The sequence below is a fragment of the Sinohyriopsis cumingii genome, chromosome 1 (genome assembly GCF_028554795.1).
Source record: "Sinohyriopsis cumingii isolate HCF-2022 chromosome 1, ASM2855479v2, whole genome shotgun sequence".
NCBI classification, from domain to species: Eukaryota; Metazoa; Mollusca; class Bivalvia; order Unionida; family Unionidae; genus Sinohyriopsis; species Sinohyriopsis cumingii.
In genome coordinates, this window is record NC_142961.1 from 74,389,313 (window position 1) to 74,405,079 (window position 15,767).

Here is a 15,767-nt window from a genome sequence, read left to right on the forward strand (position 1 = left end):
GACGAGACAACTGTGAGAGGAATCTTTTTGTTATGTTTTGGTGAACTCTACTATGCACACGAATGTTTTGGTTTTTCAGTTAAATTTACATCTCGTTATATTGCTGAAGTTGAAAAATTTGATCTATATTTTAAGAACTTGACCAGTCTGACCTTTTTAAAATCTTCTTCAACAACATAGTCATCTTTTATGGTTATTATTTATGCCTGTAAGGGAAAATATTTGCTTTTTATAGAAAGCTTTATCTTGCTGTAGATTTTTGCAAGATTTAACATTAATATTTTTACAACCCTTTTGCGAGAGCTTTGCATTTTATCTTGAAGGATTACATCGATATATATCATTAGAACGGTTTGTCATACATATTCTGCACCACAATGGTACATCCCGCAGCCTATACAGTATCCTGAATTGAATTATATGCCTTCACAAGTCGCACAAGTATAAATCAAAGAGAAAGTTAAACTTGTAAAGGAGTATCATATAGAAAGATACAAAAAAAATTATTTTAAAAAAAAAATGAAAATTATTTTTTTGTCTCTTTCTGTATGATACTAATATGCAAGATTAACTATCTCTTTGATTCCGACTTAATTTGCATCTAGCTAACAACAAATCAAAACAAAGCTTTTTAAAAATTTCGTTTTGATTAATTGCTAACTAGATACAAAGTAAACGTCACATAAAGATAGTTGGGCATTTGTGTGTGTTTTCAATTTCTGACAATCCATGAGTGATTTCCTTGTTTTAACTGCTTACTATTATCTGTTTCTATCAAGAATCCTTTTTATTTTATTATACTGAACAATGATATCTCTAAGATACTAATTTTGCTGTTATCTAATAATTGTCATATATAGAAAACAGCTAAAATGCATTTTACCACATACATCTATATTATGGAGAACTTCAAAAGACCAAGAAAACCAAGGTTCAAGTTGACATCACTTGATGATGCATGATTAAGCAAGAACACATATGGGAAGGCTATATTACGAATATACCGCACGAATGCGAGTCTTCATACTGTGATTGAAAATCTCTTCACCAGGAATGGTATAGGATGCACTTTTATACAACCAAAATGGAGTTGGAATTGTTGACTGATATCGATATGCGTCTCTTTATCGAGCACACACTTGGTGGAATATTAATGATAAGCCATCGATATGCGCGTGCAAATAACACAAGCATAAACGGACATGACCCCTTTGCCCCTTGACAGTTTCATCGTTTATCTTTACACAACTAATCTGTAAGCTTAGGTAATGATGCAACCGTTGCCTGTTGGTGGATTTTCGCGGATTGATCCTTCATATATTGACACGTAAAGACACATACACAATTATAACAGCAATAGCAGCCACTGATACCTCTCTGAAGTTTATTTAGAATATCCTAGACAACTTCATCACCAACATAATGATTAACCATTAGCACAAGAAGCGTTGCTTTGTTGTCTTCTTATCAGTGCGCAATCGTGAATGAATCAGGACGTACATTTACTGAATGTTCCAAGCTTGTTCCGATTCCCAGGACGAAATATAATTATGTGGTGCACATTCAAAATTTACATTTGTATTGGCGATTAGGAATGCGTTTAAGTAAATTCCACTGAGTGTGTTTAGATTTCGCCAACAAGCTTGGATGGCCCCATATATTCAAATGAAGACGGATATGAGAACAAAGGTCAGAACCGACTTTGAAAAGATTTCTTTTAACTAGACATAATTCCGTGTTTGGCAAAACAATGGAGTATTTAATAAAACGAATTCAAGTTGACCTTGTTCGTGATAGTGAACACGATAAGCTTCGAAGACTTGTTGTTGGCCTGATATTTTGATCTCGAAAGATAATTTATGGCGGCCTTGTTCCTCTTCATAGTATAAAAAGCAAAATTCAAGTTGACATAACCAATCTATATTGGCTCGTCAATAACCTGACTTGTTGAAATTACTCATGTATGAATTGTATTATGACAAGATAAAAACCATTGTACCAAGATGCGTTGTACAGAGACCGAATCGCTGCTGATGTATATAACCACCGATGATGTGCAATCAGATATCGCATCAAGCGCAGTCTTGAAAGAATTTATTAACAGCGATTATCCAAAAGAACACCTATTGTTTCTTAAGACCAATAAAACGGTTGTTGGCAGATTCAAAGATGAACGTAAAATAATTGAAGAATATATGTGGGACTTCGACCCAGAATGTATTCGATCGTGGTTGTCACTTGTGAAACCAGAAAAATATTACAAATGCAGAACGTGTTCTTCAAACTATTGTGCAAAAGTATCTCAGGCATGATATGTATGCAGAATGCCTTCGAAAGCAGTGTGAATTCACACATAATGGAAATATGATTAGGTCAAAGAAATATCGCATGGGTGTATACCAATGCACCCAAGTGAGATTGTCACCACTTGATACCAAACCATGTATATTTCCCGATGGTATTACCCCTTCCGCGTTTGGTCATCATGCGATTGTGAACCACCTTGTGATACATTAGCGTAATAAAATATATCTTCGTAATAATTCCTTATTCGCTGGAACGACTTTCAATTCCTCTAGCAATCATACTCGGCTTGTTGGTTCTGCTGCTCTTTCATTAATATGCGCCCAAACATAACGATAATTTAGTGCGTATTGATGACCGAATAATCACTTGGTTGTATACCGACATGCCCAACACGAACTCGTACTTGATGTTTTGCCAATAATGCTGCGACAGATCCGATGAATTCTTTACCTGGATAGATTAGTAATAATCGAGGCAATGTTAATGGTCCAGGTGCATAAACACGTTTAAGTGCATCAGCGGTTGCGAAGTGGCTACGTTAGGGGCTGCTAGAACGGCACCATGAATGGCTTTGAAAAAGGCATTCGTGTGGACGCATAGCATCTGTTGGAGCCTCTGGAGGTCACATTCGAATAAAAAAGGGAAAAGACATTCTATTAGCAGGAACAAGTCGCAAAGTACGATCAGGAAGAGTTCTTTCATTATGCAAAAGGCCACGCGTACATTAACAAATATTGATGTAATCGCGATAGTAAAGTCACCCAAGCATTTTTTTGGTGCTTCTATGCGAAAATGAATCTGCAACGATGATGCCACAGTCACGTGAAACCGGTATTGTTGACCTGGAGTTGACAACATGACCTGTCATTCATTGGTTTGCATAGGTGGTGCAGGGTTAGAAGTGGACCTCAGAAACCTCGAGAAACCTAAACTTTTTTTTCCCCTTAAAAACTTAACATTTTTTTGCACAGGGTTTTCGTTAGGCTAGCCTAAGCGGTCGAGAAAACACATGCACGTGCGAATTTAGCAAATTAAAGACAGCCATTGCAGTTACTCATTTTTCCCTTTGATCCAGTCAGCTGGGTCAGCTGGTTTCATTGTTTGACGTTTGTTCGGGTGGATTTTACTATGAGTGAGCAGAAGTAATTCTGAAAGGATTAAAGAAGTTAATTGATTAAGGTTGGGCTACTAAAGACCTCAAGAAAATTTTGTAATTGCTTCGTGTATTGAACCTGAAACAAAATCGTAACACCTTGGAAAGATAACTTTAAAAAACTCAAATTTAAAGTACTTGTAACTCTGCTGGTGGTAGCCATTTATTGTATTTTGACTCAAATGGACTTGCGCCACCACTTGCAGTTATTATTTGACCCGGGACGCTAATGACCTTGGAGAACAAAGTCGTTTAACATTGTTTTATTTGACAATACCGATAACAACTCGGTTGGACGGGTCAATATGTGGTTAAATTGTGGCATGCATTGGAAGGTTCACCAACCCCACAAACACTTATCGAATTTCCATTAAAGTATGTTCAGTATTATATAAAATGCCTATTAGTTTTTACGGATGTACTCAGCAGGACGCGTTGCTGATGTGGATCTAAGCAGGTTTGTCACCAAAGCGGATCTGACCGAGTTGACCAGTCGTGTTGTTGTTAATGTCGACCCTGGTGATATTGCTTTGTGGATTTGGTTTGGTGTTTTATGGCAACACAAGTAGGTTATTTAATACCCACAATATCCGACCTGGGCTGATCTCATGATGCGATTCAAATTGTATCTTTACAATCGCAAGTTTTGCATGCTAACCACTTAACTACCTAATCTCCTGCCCCTCCATTAGTTACCTCTTTCGATAAATAAGGGGAGGTATCAGGCATATTCTTTCCCGAACTCGTACACTGTCGTCCCAGAGCTCGTACATTGTTTTCCCCGAGCTCGTACATTGTGCAAATGTTTATTATTTTTTAAAATATACATTCACTGACGATGTAAAAGGAACAAAATCTGTTTTATCCCTCATTCTCAGAATTACTATTTATGTTGCAGTGTTGTATTGAGATTCCAATTAGCTGCTTATGCACAAATATGCATGCACACACCCGCGAGCACACACACACATACATATTCATAGCACTGCCTCACTATAAGGCCTTACATTATAAGGCGACTATGGTCATGAATGATCATCTCATTAAATGTTAGTAAAATTACACCCATCATGTACTTTTTTAAAACATCCTCCCTATAAGTTGGTATACTAGATCCATCCAGTGGGTAGCGTTATAGCGAGGTAATACTGTATCAAAACAGCAAACTCCCACGGCATTACAATGATCGAGTACTGTACTGTATAATAACAGCAACATTTGATAAAGTGTTTTCGAAAATTACAGTTGTTTTTGTATGCTGGAATAGGTTAATTAATCCAAAATTCTAATGCACAAGGCCAGGATTGACATTAAAATGTTAACAGTAAAATAGACAAATGTTTCTGAGAAAGGCTAAACTTATGGTCAAAGTTTCAAACAATATCGCCCCATTATATCTGAATGAACTTCATTATGCTAGAAAACAAGGCAATACTTCCAATTTAAGATCAATTTCAGCTTGTACGTGAGAAAGCCTGCCAGTAGCTTCTCGTGGGTCGGTTGTTCTTACCTGGGTTTTCCAGGGTTCTTCCTCCACCATTAATACTGGCCACCATGTATAGCCTATCTTGTGCTGAAAAATGGCGTTAAACCCTAGAAGAACAACAACAACAACAATTTCAGCTTACTCTATTTTTATTTCAAAACCAAAATAAAGGACTCTTTAAAAAAAAGTTTTTAATATTCGGTGCTATTAATTTGAAACTGAATCCCAAATGCAATCCGAGAAAGTGAAAATGTAAATGCATTTAATTATAATCTGATTCAGTGGATGAAACGCAGAACAGATTGTTTCCACAAACACATTACAACTTAAGATATAATTTCTCAGACCTTCCACTTTATTGTCTCACTATTTTTGTACTTTATATTGTTACGAGTATAATCTCTTAAAAAATAGTAACGGAAAAGAGTGAAACACAACAAGCTTTGTAAAATTTAAGATATAATTTATTTCACTAAGATACAAAGTGAAAATGAGAAAAATAAAAAAAAGAACTCACGGTATTGCGAATTAAATCCCAAAATAATCCAAGAATTAGATCGGACACAAGTCCTAGCAATTTAACTTCCTGAATAAAATTCAGTAAAAGTCCCGAAGAAATCCTAAACTGAAAGCGATAACGTATCTGTTATAGCTAATGGAGTGCTATTGTGTCAGCAGTCCTTTGTTGAATCCCAATAATATAATTCCATGTTTTAATATAATTCCAGTGAATGCCTTTATCAAATAATTTTATCAGAGCACCTTTTATTTGCATTACCTGATGGAAAATAACCTTCTAATGATCTATTGAGCCTTGTTTACTTAAAAACACAAACCTGTAAAATTCACTTAAGAAATTCTAAAACCCGACCCAAATAAACACATTTACTCCTTCTTGTTTACCTGAATAATAATCCTGATATTAATCTCATACACATCGAGAATAATTTACCTATGTATTAGAAATATTAAAAGGTCAGTCAAATCCAGCATACAATGTTCATTACAAAAACTGACAAACAGACAATCAAATTAAATATACATAACAATATACACAATATAACTAGTTGGTACATATATTATAAAGTTTCTGTTTATTATATCCATGTATTATTTTGACATAGTATACTTTATTGTGGTGATATCAAGTTGTGTATTGATACCTGTATGTTTTTTCTCGGGATAGGGGTCTATGGAAAAAGTCTGAATTGTATGTTAATTTTTTGCGTCAGCTTATAATAGAGGTTCCATGAAACTAATTGTGTCTCCCTTTTTAAAATAAATTCATTATTATTATTATTATTATTATTATTATTACTACTACTACTACTACTACTACATTGCTCCTTATAAGAGTTATATGCCCTTTTTTGATCTGCAGCTGGATACGGTGTTTGACAAAAACTAGTGAATATTTTCAACTGATCGCCAGGAAACTTGGTAACTGTCATTTTCATCATCTTAACATCAGTATTCCACCAAATCACTTTGCTCAAAGCCTGCAGTTCTAATATGGATGAGACTAAGCCAGGTGGAGTGATCGTACGCGCTATCTTCTCGTGACTTTTGGTCAATGTTAAAGTATTTTAAGGATGACTTTGAAGGATTCTTTAGAGCGTTTTTTCTGACCACCCTGAGGTAGCTTTCCCTATTTGAAACTCGCTGTAGAAGATCTTCTTTAGCATCGCTCTTCTGACTTCCTGTTGATGTGGCTTGCCCATCTACTCTGTTATTTCATTAGCAGACTGTATGCATTGAATATCTGCCTGTATAAAAACCTCAGTTTCCAGGAACCTGTACTGCTGTAAGATTTTCATCAGTCTCCTCAGGCAGCCAGTATGAAAATATATACATTTCTTGGTATGGTGTATGGACACTATCTAGGTTTCTCACGCATACAGCAGTGTCAGCAACACAATGGCTTTGTAGACCTCAAGTTTCTTTTGTAGACTAATGCCTCTACGCTGGTTCACATTTGCGCAGTCTGCCAAACCGCCGTGTGTGTGTGTGTGTGTGTGTGTGTGATTTGGATTTTTAACGTAGCTGTAACAATTTTTCAGTCATATCTCTACGATGTCTGCACTGTGGCAGTTTACAGTGATACCTAGCACGGGGGCATCATGTCGCAGACATGTAGCATGATGTCCCACCCAGTCACATTACCCTAACACCAGGCCGACCCGTCCTAGCACTAACCTCTTAATGCTGAGCGCCAAGCGAGGCAGCTGTTAGTACAATTTTTTAAAGTCTTTGGTATGTCTCGGCCGGATATCAAACGCTCTAACCACTAGGACACCGGAGCGGTTGACAAACACCGCAGTTGGGTTAGCAATGCTGCCTTTGGTTGCATCAACGATGTGGACAGCACGTGACATTGTGATGCCGGGATATGTGAATTTTTCCACTGCTATTTACTGTGAAGGTGGGCTTTATGTGAGGCTTTCTTGATGCAGATTTGTGCATTACATGTCTTCTTGATAGTGATTGTCACACCAAAATTATCACAATCTGAAGAGAAATGGTCTATATTATGCTGCATGTCGGACTCATATTTTGCACTCAGTAAATAGGAGATTACGATCATTCACTTCTGCAGGAGCATGAATGTGTGACCGATACTTGTAAGCATACCTAGTCGCACAGTTTCCAGTGGATCACCATGAGATTCTATGCATGTTTTGGAAATCATTTGAAAATGAACATATAGCCAAATTGTTGTCTTCCTACAGTATTCTTAACTAGTTCCCCAGTTTTTCAACGGATCATTGGAAAACTTGGTAGATTTATGGTCATCATTTGTAGATGAATATTTCAACAAATCACAATGTCCCTCCGCTTTTTGTTAGAATTACTATTTTGTTGGGCATGGAGCTGGAATTAGTATATAATAGAATCTTAAGAATGCAGCTAATCTATGTTTTTATTGCCGATAGGAAACGATGCGCATATCAACAAATCTCTTTGATCTCACAATTTTTCTATGAGTTTGTAACGTTGTTATTTGTTGGGGTGGGGTGCTCCCAATATTTTGTTTACACTTAAATTTAGTGAAAGATAGAAGTAAAGCTCTGAGCCCCCTGTCAGCAATTCCGACGGTTAGATTGTTGAATATACAAAATAGGTTGAAATTCAATGAATTACAATTTAGTAACAATTAGATAATCAGATGACTCAAATTTCCAATTACACTCCTTCCCTTCGACACATTTAAAAGCCTATTCCATCACTTGATTAGCAGTGTGAGATTTATTTCCACCTCTCTTTGTATTTCTACTCTTCTGTTGTATTCTTTCTCTCTCCTATTCCTTCTCATCTAACTCCTCTACCTTCCTCCAAATTCCTTCTCCTCCCCCTCTTCGACTTTCTCTATACGCCTTCTCCTCCTCCTCCACTTTCTCCTCCACGACTGCACTTCTGTCGACTTCGACTGTTTCGGCTAGTCTCACTTCCGTCTTGAACTCTTGAAGATTCGGGAGTCAATGGAACCGGAAGTTCTGTGTCCCCTAAAAAGCTTTTTGTGAAAACACAAGGACGGTACAATCTTTTTCCTTAGCCCTCTCATCTCACACTACACACAGCCTATCATCAGATAACGGCTATTAAATTTCTTCCGTCACGCATTCTTTCACATCGATATACCCATACGTTCTTGTATGGTAAAATAAACGTCAGGATACAGAACGGTATCAATTACTTCTTATACATACATCAATAAATTGCGTCACATCAATACATATTCCTAATCCCGTTATACTAAGCAATAGTACAATAATCAGACATATTTTTTTACCTTACAACTCAACAAAGTACGCAAATATTCAAATATTCAGGCTCTGATATATGCATACGTCCATAGTAACTAATCTTACATACTTCAACCGTTTTCCAAATTCACAATTCAGGCATGTGTAAATTCGAACATAACGCATTAATAAATGTACTGTTTTAGTGAGAAGTAACCTAAAAGCGAATTACGAAATTAATTATGACCACAAGCTAACAATCTACATAATTCCGCCTCGCATCAAATAACTTTCTGCGTAAGGCTCAAGACCATTTCTCCAATAGGCATGTAAATGAAACACTACAAACGTAATTCTACATTCTAAACGATCCTAGTAATTAAGTGCACATGCTACAAATAAATTACAATGATGCCGTAATATTCTGCAAAATCGAGCAAATAACTTACTGACCTTTTCGAAGCTTTCGTCTTTTCTTGGATTCTACCTCTACGTTTTGCCGCCAAATTACGAGTGGCTTCTTCTCGGAGTAAACCCTATCGATTAGCAATCCGTCTAGGCAAATACCAAATTTTCTCTTACAAGTTGGAAGGCATCATTTAGGTCTGAATTGTAATCACGCCATCTATCTCAGTTTTTGATTGCATGTCGCTGTGGACCGTTCCAATCAAACATAGAGGACAGTGTCCCTTTCGCTGCGTCTCAACGTGGGGACGGATAAGAACACGCATCGTTCACCCCGTTTGGCTTTCCTTTGATCATTGAACAAACTTTGGCTAGTCTTTGTTAAGTGATGCTATGATAATCTAGCATAAGTCATGATAATCTAGCATAAGAGTTCAAGACTAACCCCGCGGCAATGTTTAGAGATCAAACACAACGCCGCGGTAATATTCCCAAGACAGGTAAATTATAACTTGTACATAATTTTATGGCTGGTGCTTAGCGAACGTGAGAGTTATTGCGTTTTTGTTGTGCAGCTGAATCTAGTGTGCGACAGAATCTCATGAATGCAGCGTGTCATGCCGTTTTTTATGGATCATTGTGAAATTTTGTATAAATTATGGTCATTATGTAAAGATGCCCCGATTGATAGGTATCCTGTCATGAATAGCAGCAGAGAGGGTGAACAGACCATATAATTCCGACAAAACAAATAAAACAAACAAAATGAAATCATCTCGTAGAAAGGTCCAGATTTTTACAAATTAACGTTTCCTTGAAATGTTTTATTTCTGTAATGGCCGATTATACTAATGAAACCCCAGTTCGAAATAGTAGCTGAAAAAATAAAGTACTCTACGTGTTTATTTTTTTTTTTTTTTTGTTTATTGTTTATTTTTTCGACGACCAACGTTGGTAGGTACCCTCTCTGCTGCTATTAATTTGCTGAGATATCTCGTTTGAAAACTCGCAGGGTTCTTCTTGTGGTTTGATATATTTAATCTCGCGTGGCTGAATGGAAGTTGGGCAGGCCAATAAATCTCGAGGAGTAGTTACTTGGCCGGATATTAATCTTTTGCAGACCGAATTGATTTTGTTGGATTTTGTTGCAGATAATTTTATGCTGTGCAATCCGGCCTGGAGATCAATCTTCCATGTGGGATTATCTTTCTTTGACTGTTTTATTAATTCCTGATGTTGCTCGAATGATACGGGCTGACATTTGCAGAGTATATGATATCCTCGCGTTGTCGAGAACAAGTAAATTTTGTCACGATCACAGCAGCATAATCTGGAGAAATATTCAATAATTTCATCCGTGGATAATTTTTCGTCTGATTCTGTTATCGTTCCTTGTTTGTCGTATTTATTGATATGTTCTCGATGGAGTTTGTAAAACGAATCGATATCAAACACTGGATATCTACTGCGAAATTTCGGTATGATTTCCGTTACTGATGTTTGATTGGCGAATTTATCCGCGACGGATTCAAAATCCTCATCAGACGCGAACACGTAGAAGTTTTTACAGTGCTGGATGATAATTCCTGGTAAGTAGTAGTTTTCATGAGAGCAACTTTGAAGAGCTTTAATGGCCGCTTCTTTCGTTGTTGTTGAAACACACTGATCTAACGAATATATGGGAAATATACTATAATAATCACGCAGCATGAGATAATTTCCCTCGCATAGCAATTTTGCTTCTTCCTCGGTGACATTATCGAACAGAGTTTCTATTATGAAGATTGGGTCATTCTCGAGACAATAATTTAAATTTTTGTCTGTAATACTAATAGTATTACCGCTCATTTCTGTCTCGTACTTTTTTTCGCTCATTATACTTAATATCCATATCTTTAATTGATTGTTATTTTTAATCTCCAATTAAATATATAGGATCTTAAATATAAGATGGTCAACAAATGTGCTTGGCTTCTTCAAGGATCAACAGAATTATGCGGAAAAAACTGTCGTGGTGATTTTTGTGGTGATCATAAAAAATATCAAGAAAATCAAATAACTCGCGAGGTCCTCAGAGATGCATTAGTTGTGGTAAAGGTGTCCGTGGTAAAATTCCGTTGTGTATAGATTGCGGCGGAACAAGATATCGATTACTCGTTGAGTATCTTACGAGAAGAAATCGATCGATACCAACATTAGAAGAATATTTATCATCATAAAAAATAATTGTTGTCCGAAACATATTTATGAAAGTTCCCTCATGATCGCGGACACCTCGATGATGATCGCGGACACCTCGATGATGAATTTTTTAAGATACAATAGGATATTTAAAAAAATGCACAACCCCCATTGTTGCCGAGATGACATTTGTGACTGTAGTTAGATTATTTATTCAACGGCAGCGAGAGCCTGTTAAGCATCATCCTGCATTACCAAATTCCATCAGAATGATTAAGATGTAGTTATTACTTGAGATGGGATTGTAGCAATGTTAAAAGATTTCAAAGATTACTGGATGAAGGTAATGATGTTATAGAGTTTAATGAAGCACCATCCGTAGATTCCATAGACGGATTTATTAATAATTTAGTTGTATACGACGATGTGATGCTAGATAAACAATCAAATCCAGCCAGAATATTTTCCCGAGGTAGACATAAAAATACAGACGTGATCTATGTTACTCAACGATATACGCAAATTCCGAAGGTGATCAGCGACAACTGCAACATTTTAGTTGTGTTTAATGGCGTAGACACACACACACTTAGAAATATTCATCAAACTTGGTGTGGTGGTGACATGGATATAATTAAATTCAAAAATTTCTTCTCACGAGCGCAAGATACTCCACATGGATTTATAACAATAAATTTGCATGATCCAAGAACAAGATATCGTGTGGTTCTTGATAAAATATTTGGATAATAAAATTAAATTTAATTAAAAAGATATCATTCAACTGTGCGTGGCTGCGTCAAGGAACCACTAACAAATGCGTCGTGGAGAATATTGTAAAAAAACATAATTATCTTATAAAGAAAAATCCTCATGCTGGTCCACGAAGTTGTGTTGGATGTAACAACGGCGTTAGAGGATTATATCAGATTTGCAAAAATTGCGGTGGAGATCGATACAGAAGTATGATGATATATTATAAACACAGAAAGAACATAAATCCAAAAATAGAAAAACCACCATCAGAACTTGAATATTACTTGAAACATAGAACAAATAAAGATGAAACAGATGAGGAGAAACGACAGCGAGAACGCGTTGAGAAATATTCATCAAACTTGGTATGGTGGTAAATTAATAGCAGCAGAGAGGGTACCTACCAACGTTGGTCGTCGAAAAAATAAACAAAAAAAAAATAAATAAACACGTAGAGTACTTTATTTTTTCAGCTACTATTTCGAACTGGGGTTTCATTAGTATAATCGGCCATTACAGAAATAAAACATTTCAAGGAAACGTTAATTTGTAAAAATCTGGACCTTTCTACGAGATGATTTTATTTTGTTTGTTTTATTTGTTTTGTCGGAATTATATGGTCTGTTCACCCTCTCTGCTGCTTGAATATTTTAAGAGTATTGTCCTTGACGTTCATCAGGATGTAATATATGACACAATTTTATGAATGCAGAATCTCTTGAAGTTGTTTGTGGATTGTTGTGAAATTAGACAGTACAGTGAAACCCCCTCAAAACCCACGACCCTTTGGATCAACGTTAACTTTGGTTTTGATAGTTCCAGCTTACACCCCTGCAGTTGGTACCTGCTATCGAATTTGAAAACAAAAAGCATTAAGGATATACAAATTTGCACAAAACTTACTGATTGTAAACATTCACTTAAAACATTCATTTATAATTTTTATTTCGACTGCCACTAAACGGTACCTTGAGACGTCAAGGTGTTTTATGATGTATGCAGTTTGGTCTGATTATTTTATTTTATTCAAATTATTTTGAATTCAAGTGATTCTTTTCCGCAGATATGCATGTTTACCAGTCAGTATAATAAAACTATTTTCGGAAAGGTTGTGCCCTTTTAACATGTAATTTTACTTCATCATGGGTAAAATAATATTGCTAGATCTGCATGGTACATGAGAATAGTGTTGATCATTCCTCACGTGTATCTAGATTCTAGACAACGATTGTGTTTCATATGGAGAGCTTGACGGACAGTTAATTAACCTTTTTCACTAGTAACACTAATTTTGATAATTCATGATTTAAAAAAAATAAAAATTCAAAACGTGATTTCTAAAATTTGCTTTTTTGCCATTCCTTATTGTTTCAGGTAGATATATTTCGGTTTTAAAATTTGCACTTATGGTACCTAAAACACAAACAAGATATGATCTCTCATTAAAGGTTGTGGACGCACGTTTATTCTAATTGCTTTATACTTATAGGGAAATTTTAACATTCACTATTGCTAGAGGGATGTCAACGGTTTCTCAGAATCATTGATCAACGGCAGGACGATGTTTAGTAATATGCAGGATCCACACCTATTAATGAGCTGATTATGCATCTGATTGACTGAGATTGTTAGCACTCGGGAGGCCGCATTTCTTATCTTGATTAAATTTAAAATGTATGCTTATATAATTAGGATCATTGACGTAAAGATATCAGCAGTACTATACAATTCAGAAGTATTTAATAGTTTGTCATTTTTCTAAAGCGATTAATTTGAACTTACTGAATTTATTTCACGGTTGTCTCTTTCTAATCTTGTTTCTGTTCCTCAGTCACATATACATAAGGTGATTATGAAATCATTGTACATATGTATTAAGCTATGTATTAAATATGTAATTCTGCAATTTAACTTTACTTCTTACTATATGTCTTTAATTACAGCTATTATAATTGACACATCTCATTGAAAATTAATGTAAAACTTGTAGCGCTTTCTTTCTTTCTTTTTTGTCTATTTTAAGTTGTTCTTCATGTTAAGATATTTTTAAAATTGCCCGTTTCTCGTTCCTAGAGCAATCATAAAAATAAGCAAACTACATCATTCAGTTCTAAAATATCGCGTTTAACTGTTTTACTTCTGACAAGTAAATATGTTAAAGTTTAGTATTTATTCAATATTTAGTTAAGCTTGTACCAGTTATAAATGGCCTACCTTTTTTTCGCACGGTAAATTCCGATTAAACGAAATGTATGTTGCTAAGAAGCTCATGGCACAGTTTATTTTGTTAGTTATTAAAAATTGTGCATAACGATACGAATTTGATTTTCATGGGCTTTATGACTAGACGCTTTGTGCTTTTTTAAAGGCTTGAATAACATCTTACAGGTCCTCTGGGGTAATTCTGGCATTTGTAAGTTCTTCTGTGGATACCTATTTCTTGGAATATTGGTTTTCTCCTTAGAAACTGCTTGCTTTCCAGGATTGTGGAAATTATTTTTGATTATTTTTCATCATGTACAAATTGGTGAAGTAATCTGCAAATGTATCAGCAACTGCGTACGCTCAGAAAATGTTGACCACCATGCCATACTAATAAAAGCTCTGCATTATTTTTTTCCGTTTTCAAAAATGTGCCTCAAAAGGCGTAAATCACATTCTACAGCTTCCTATGTTATTTTTTTCTTCAGGAAATTACAAAGGCGTCGCGAAAAATGCAGTATTTCTTCCTAAATTCAAATTTTTTTAATAAAAAATTTACTCAGCGTATTATTAATCTTGGGACTTGCTTCAACGAACTTTGCTGAAAATGTAAATTAAATCGGAAACTATTGTTTTAATTTTGGTCCAGTTTGGAGATTGAAAAACAAATAAAGGCAGAAGCTCTTGAACATTTAATAACTCTAACATTAGAAAAGATTTACATATCCAAGTGAGCGTTGAAAGGGCTTGCAGCGAATGTGGAACTATGCATACGTTTCCCTTAAACTTTGGAGGACTTTTGTTGTCGTGCACGCGAAGGGCTTGCTGTTTTCATCTTGATTTCTTTGCATTATGATAAACTGGCTATTTTCATTATAATCAAGTGTTCAATTGCATCTCAGTATTTTAACTTTGAGATTCTGATTCATATATATATATATATATATATATATATATATATATATATATATATATATATATGTATGTATGTATGTTTGTGTGTGTGTGTGTGTGTGTGTGTTATTTTCCATATTACATTTGACGTATTTATCTTATTCAGTTGAAAAGATGGTCAGCATCGGAAAACAGCTGATTCAAGACAGAGAGGACACATTGGATGACATAAGGTTTGTTTCAGTTGCAAACTTTTTTTAATTACTGGTTTCATTTGTGGATAGTATTTTTTATAATCGTCATCGCCAACACGATCACCAATAACAGCAACAAAAACAAGAGCCGCAACAACACTTGTATTTAAACTGACACAGTAAATTGGAAAGAGTTTTCAAAATTATCTTTTAAGTGCCGTAACTAGAAATTGTAAACTTTATGCCATGTTGATCTAAGATACTCAGCCTTTAATACAAAAGTGTACTGTCAGGAGCACCCAGCAAATAGCCATTGAATCATTTCTAAATAATAAGATAAGATACGAAGATAAGAATTCTTTATTTCAGACTACAAAGTCCATACCTCTAAATTAAAATATAATTATCAAGTAAAAACATTGTAAATATAAAATAACATATATAGC

At 35.4% G+C, this 15,767-nt stretch overlaps 1 protein-coding gene across 2 annotated transcripts in view; it reads left to right on the top strand.

Annotated features, from left to right (window-relative positions):
- Positions 1-15,767, top strand: part of LOC149807129 (adenosine 5'-monophosphoramidase HINT3-like) — a 60,592-nt gene that overhangs the window by 11,751 nt on the left and 33,074 nt on the right. For both annotated transcript variants that reach the window (XM_089962490.1, XM_089962500.1), the window contains exon 3: positions 15,294-15,360. In XM_089962490.1, the coding sequence (XP_089818616.1) occupies positions 15,294-15,360 (67 nt within the window). The remainder of the gene's footprint in view (positions 1-15,293; positions 15,361-15,767) is intronic.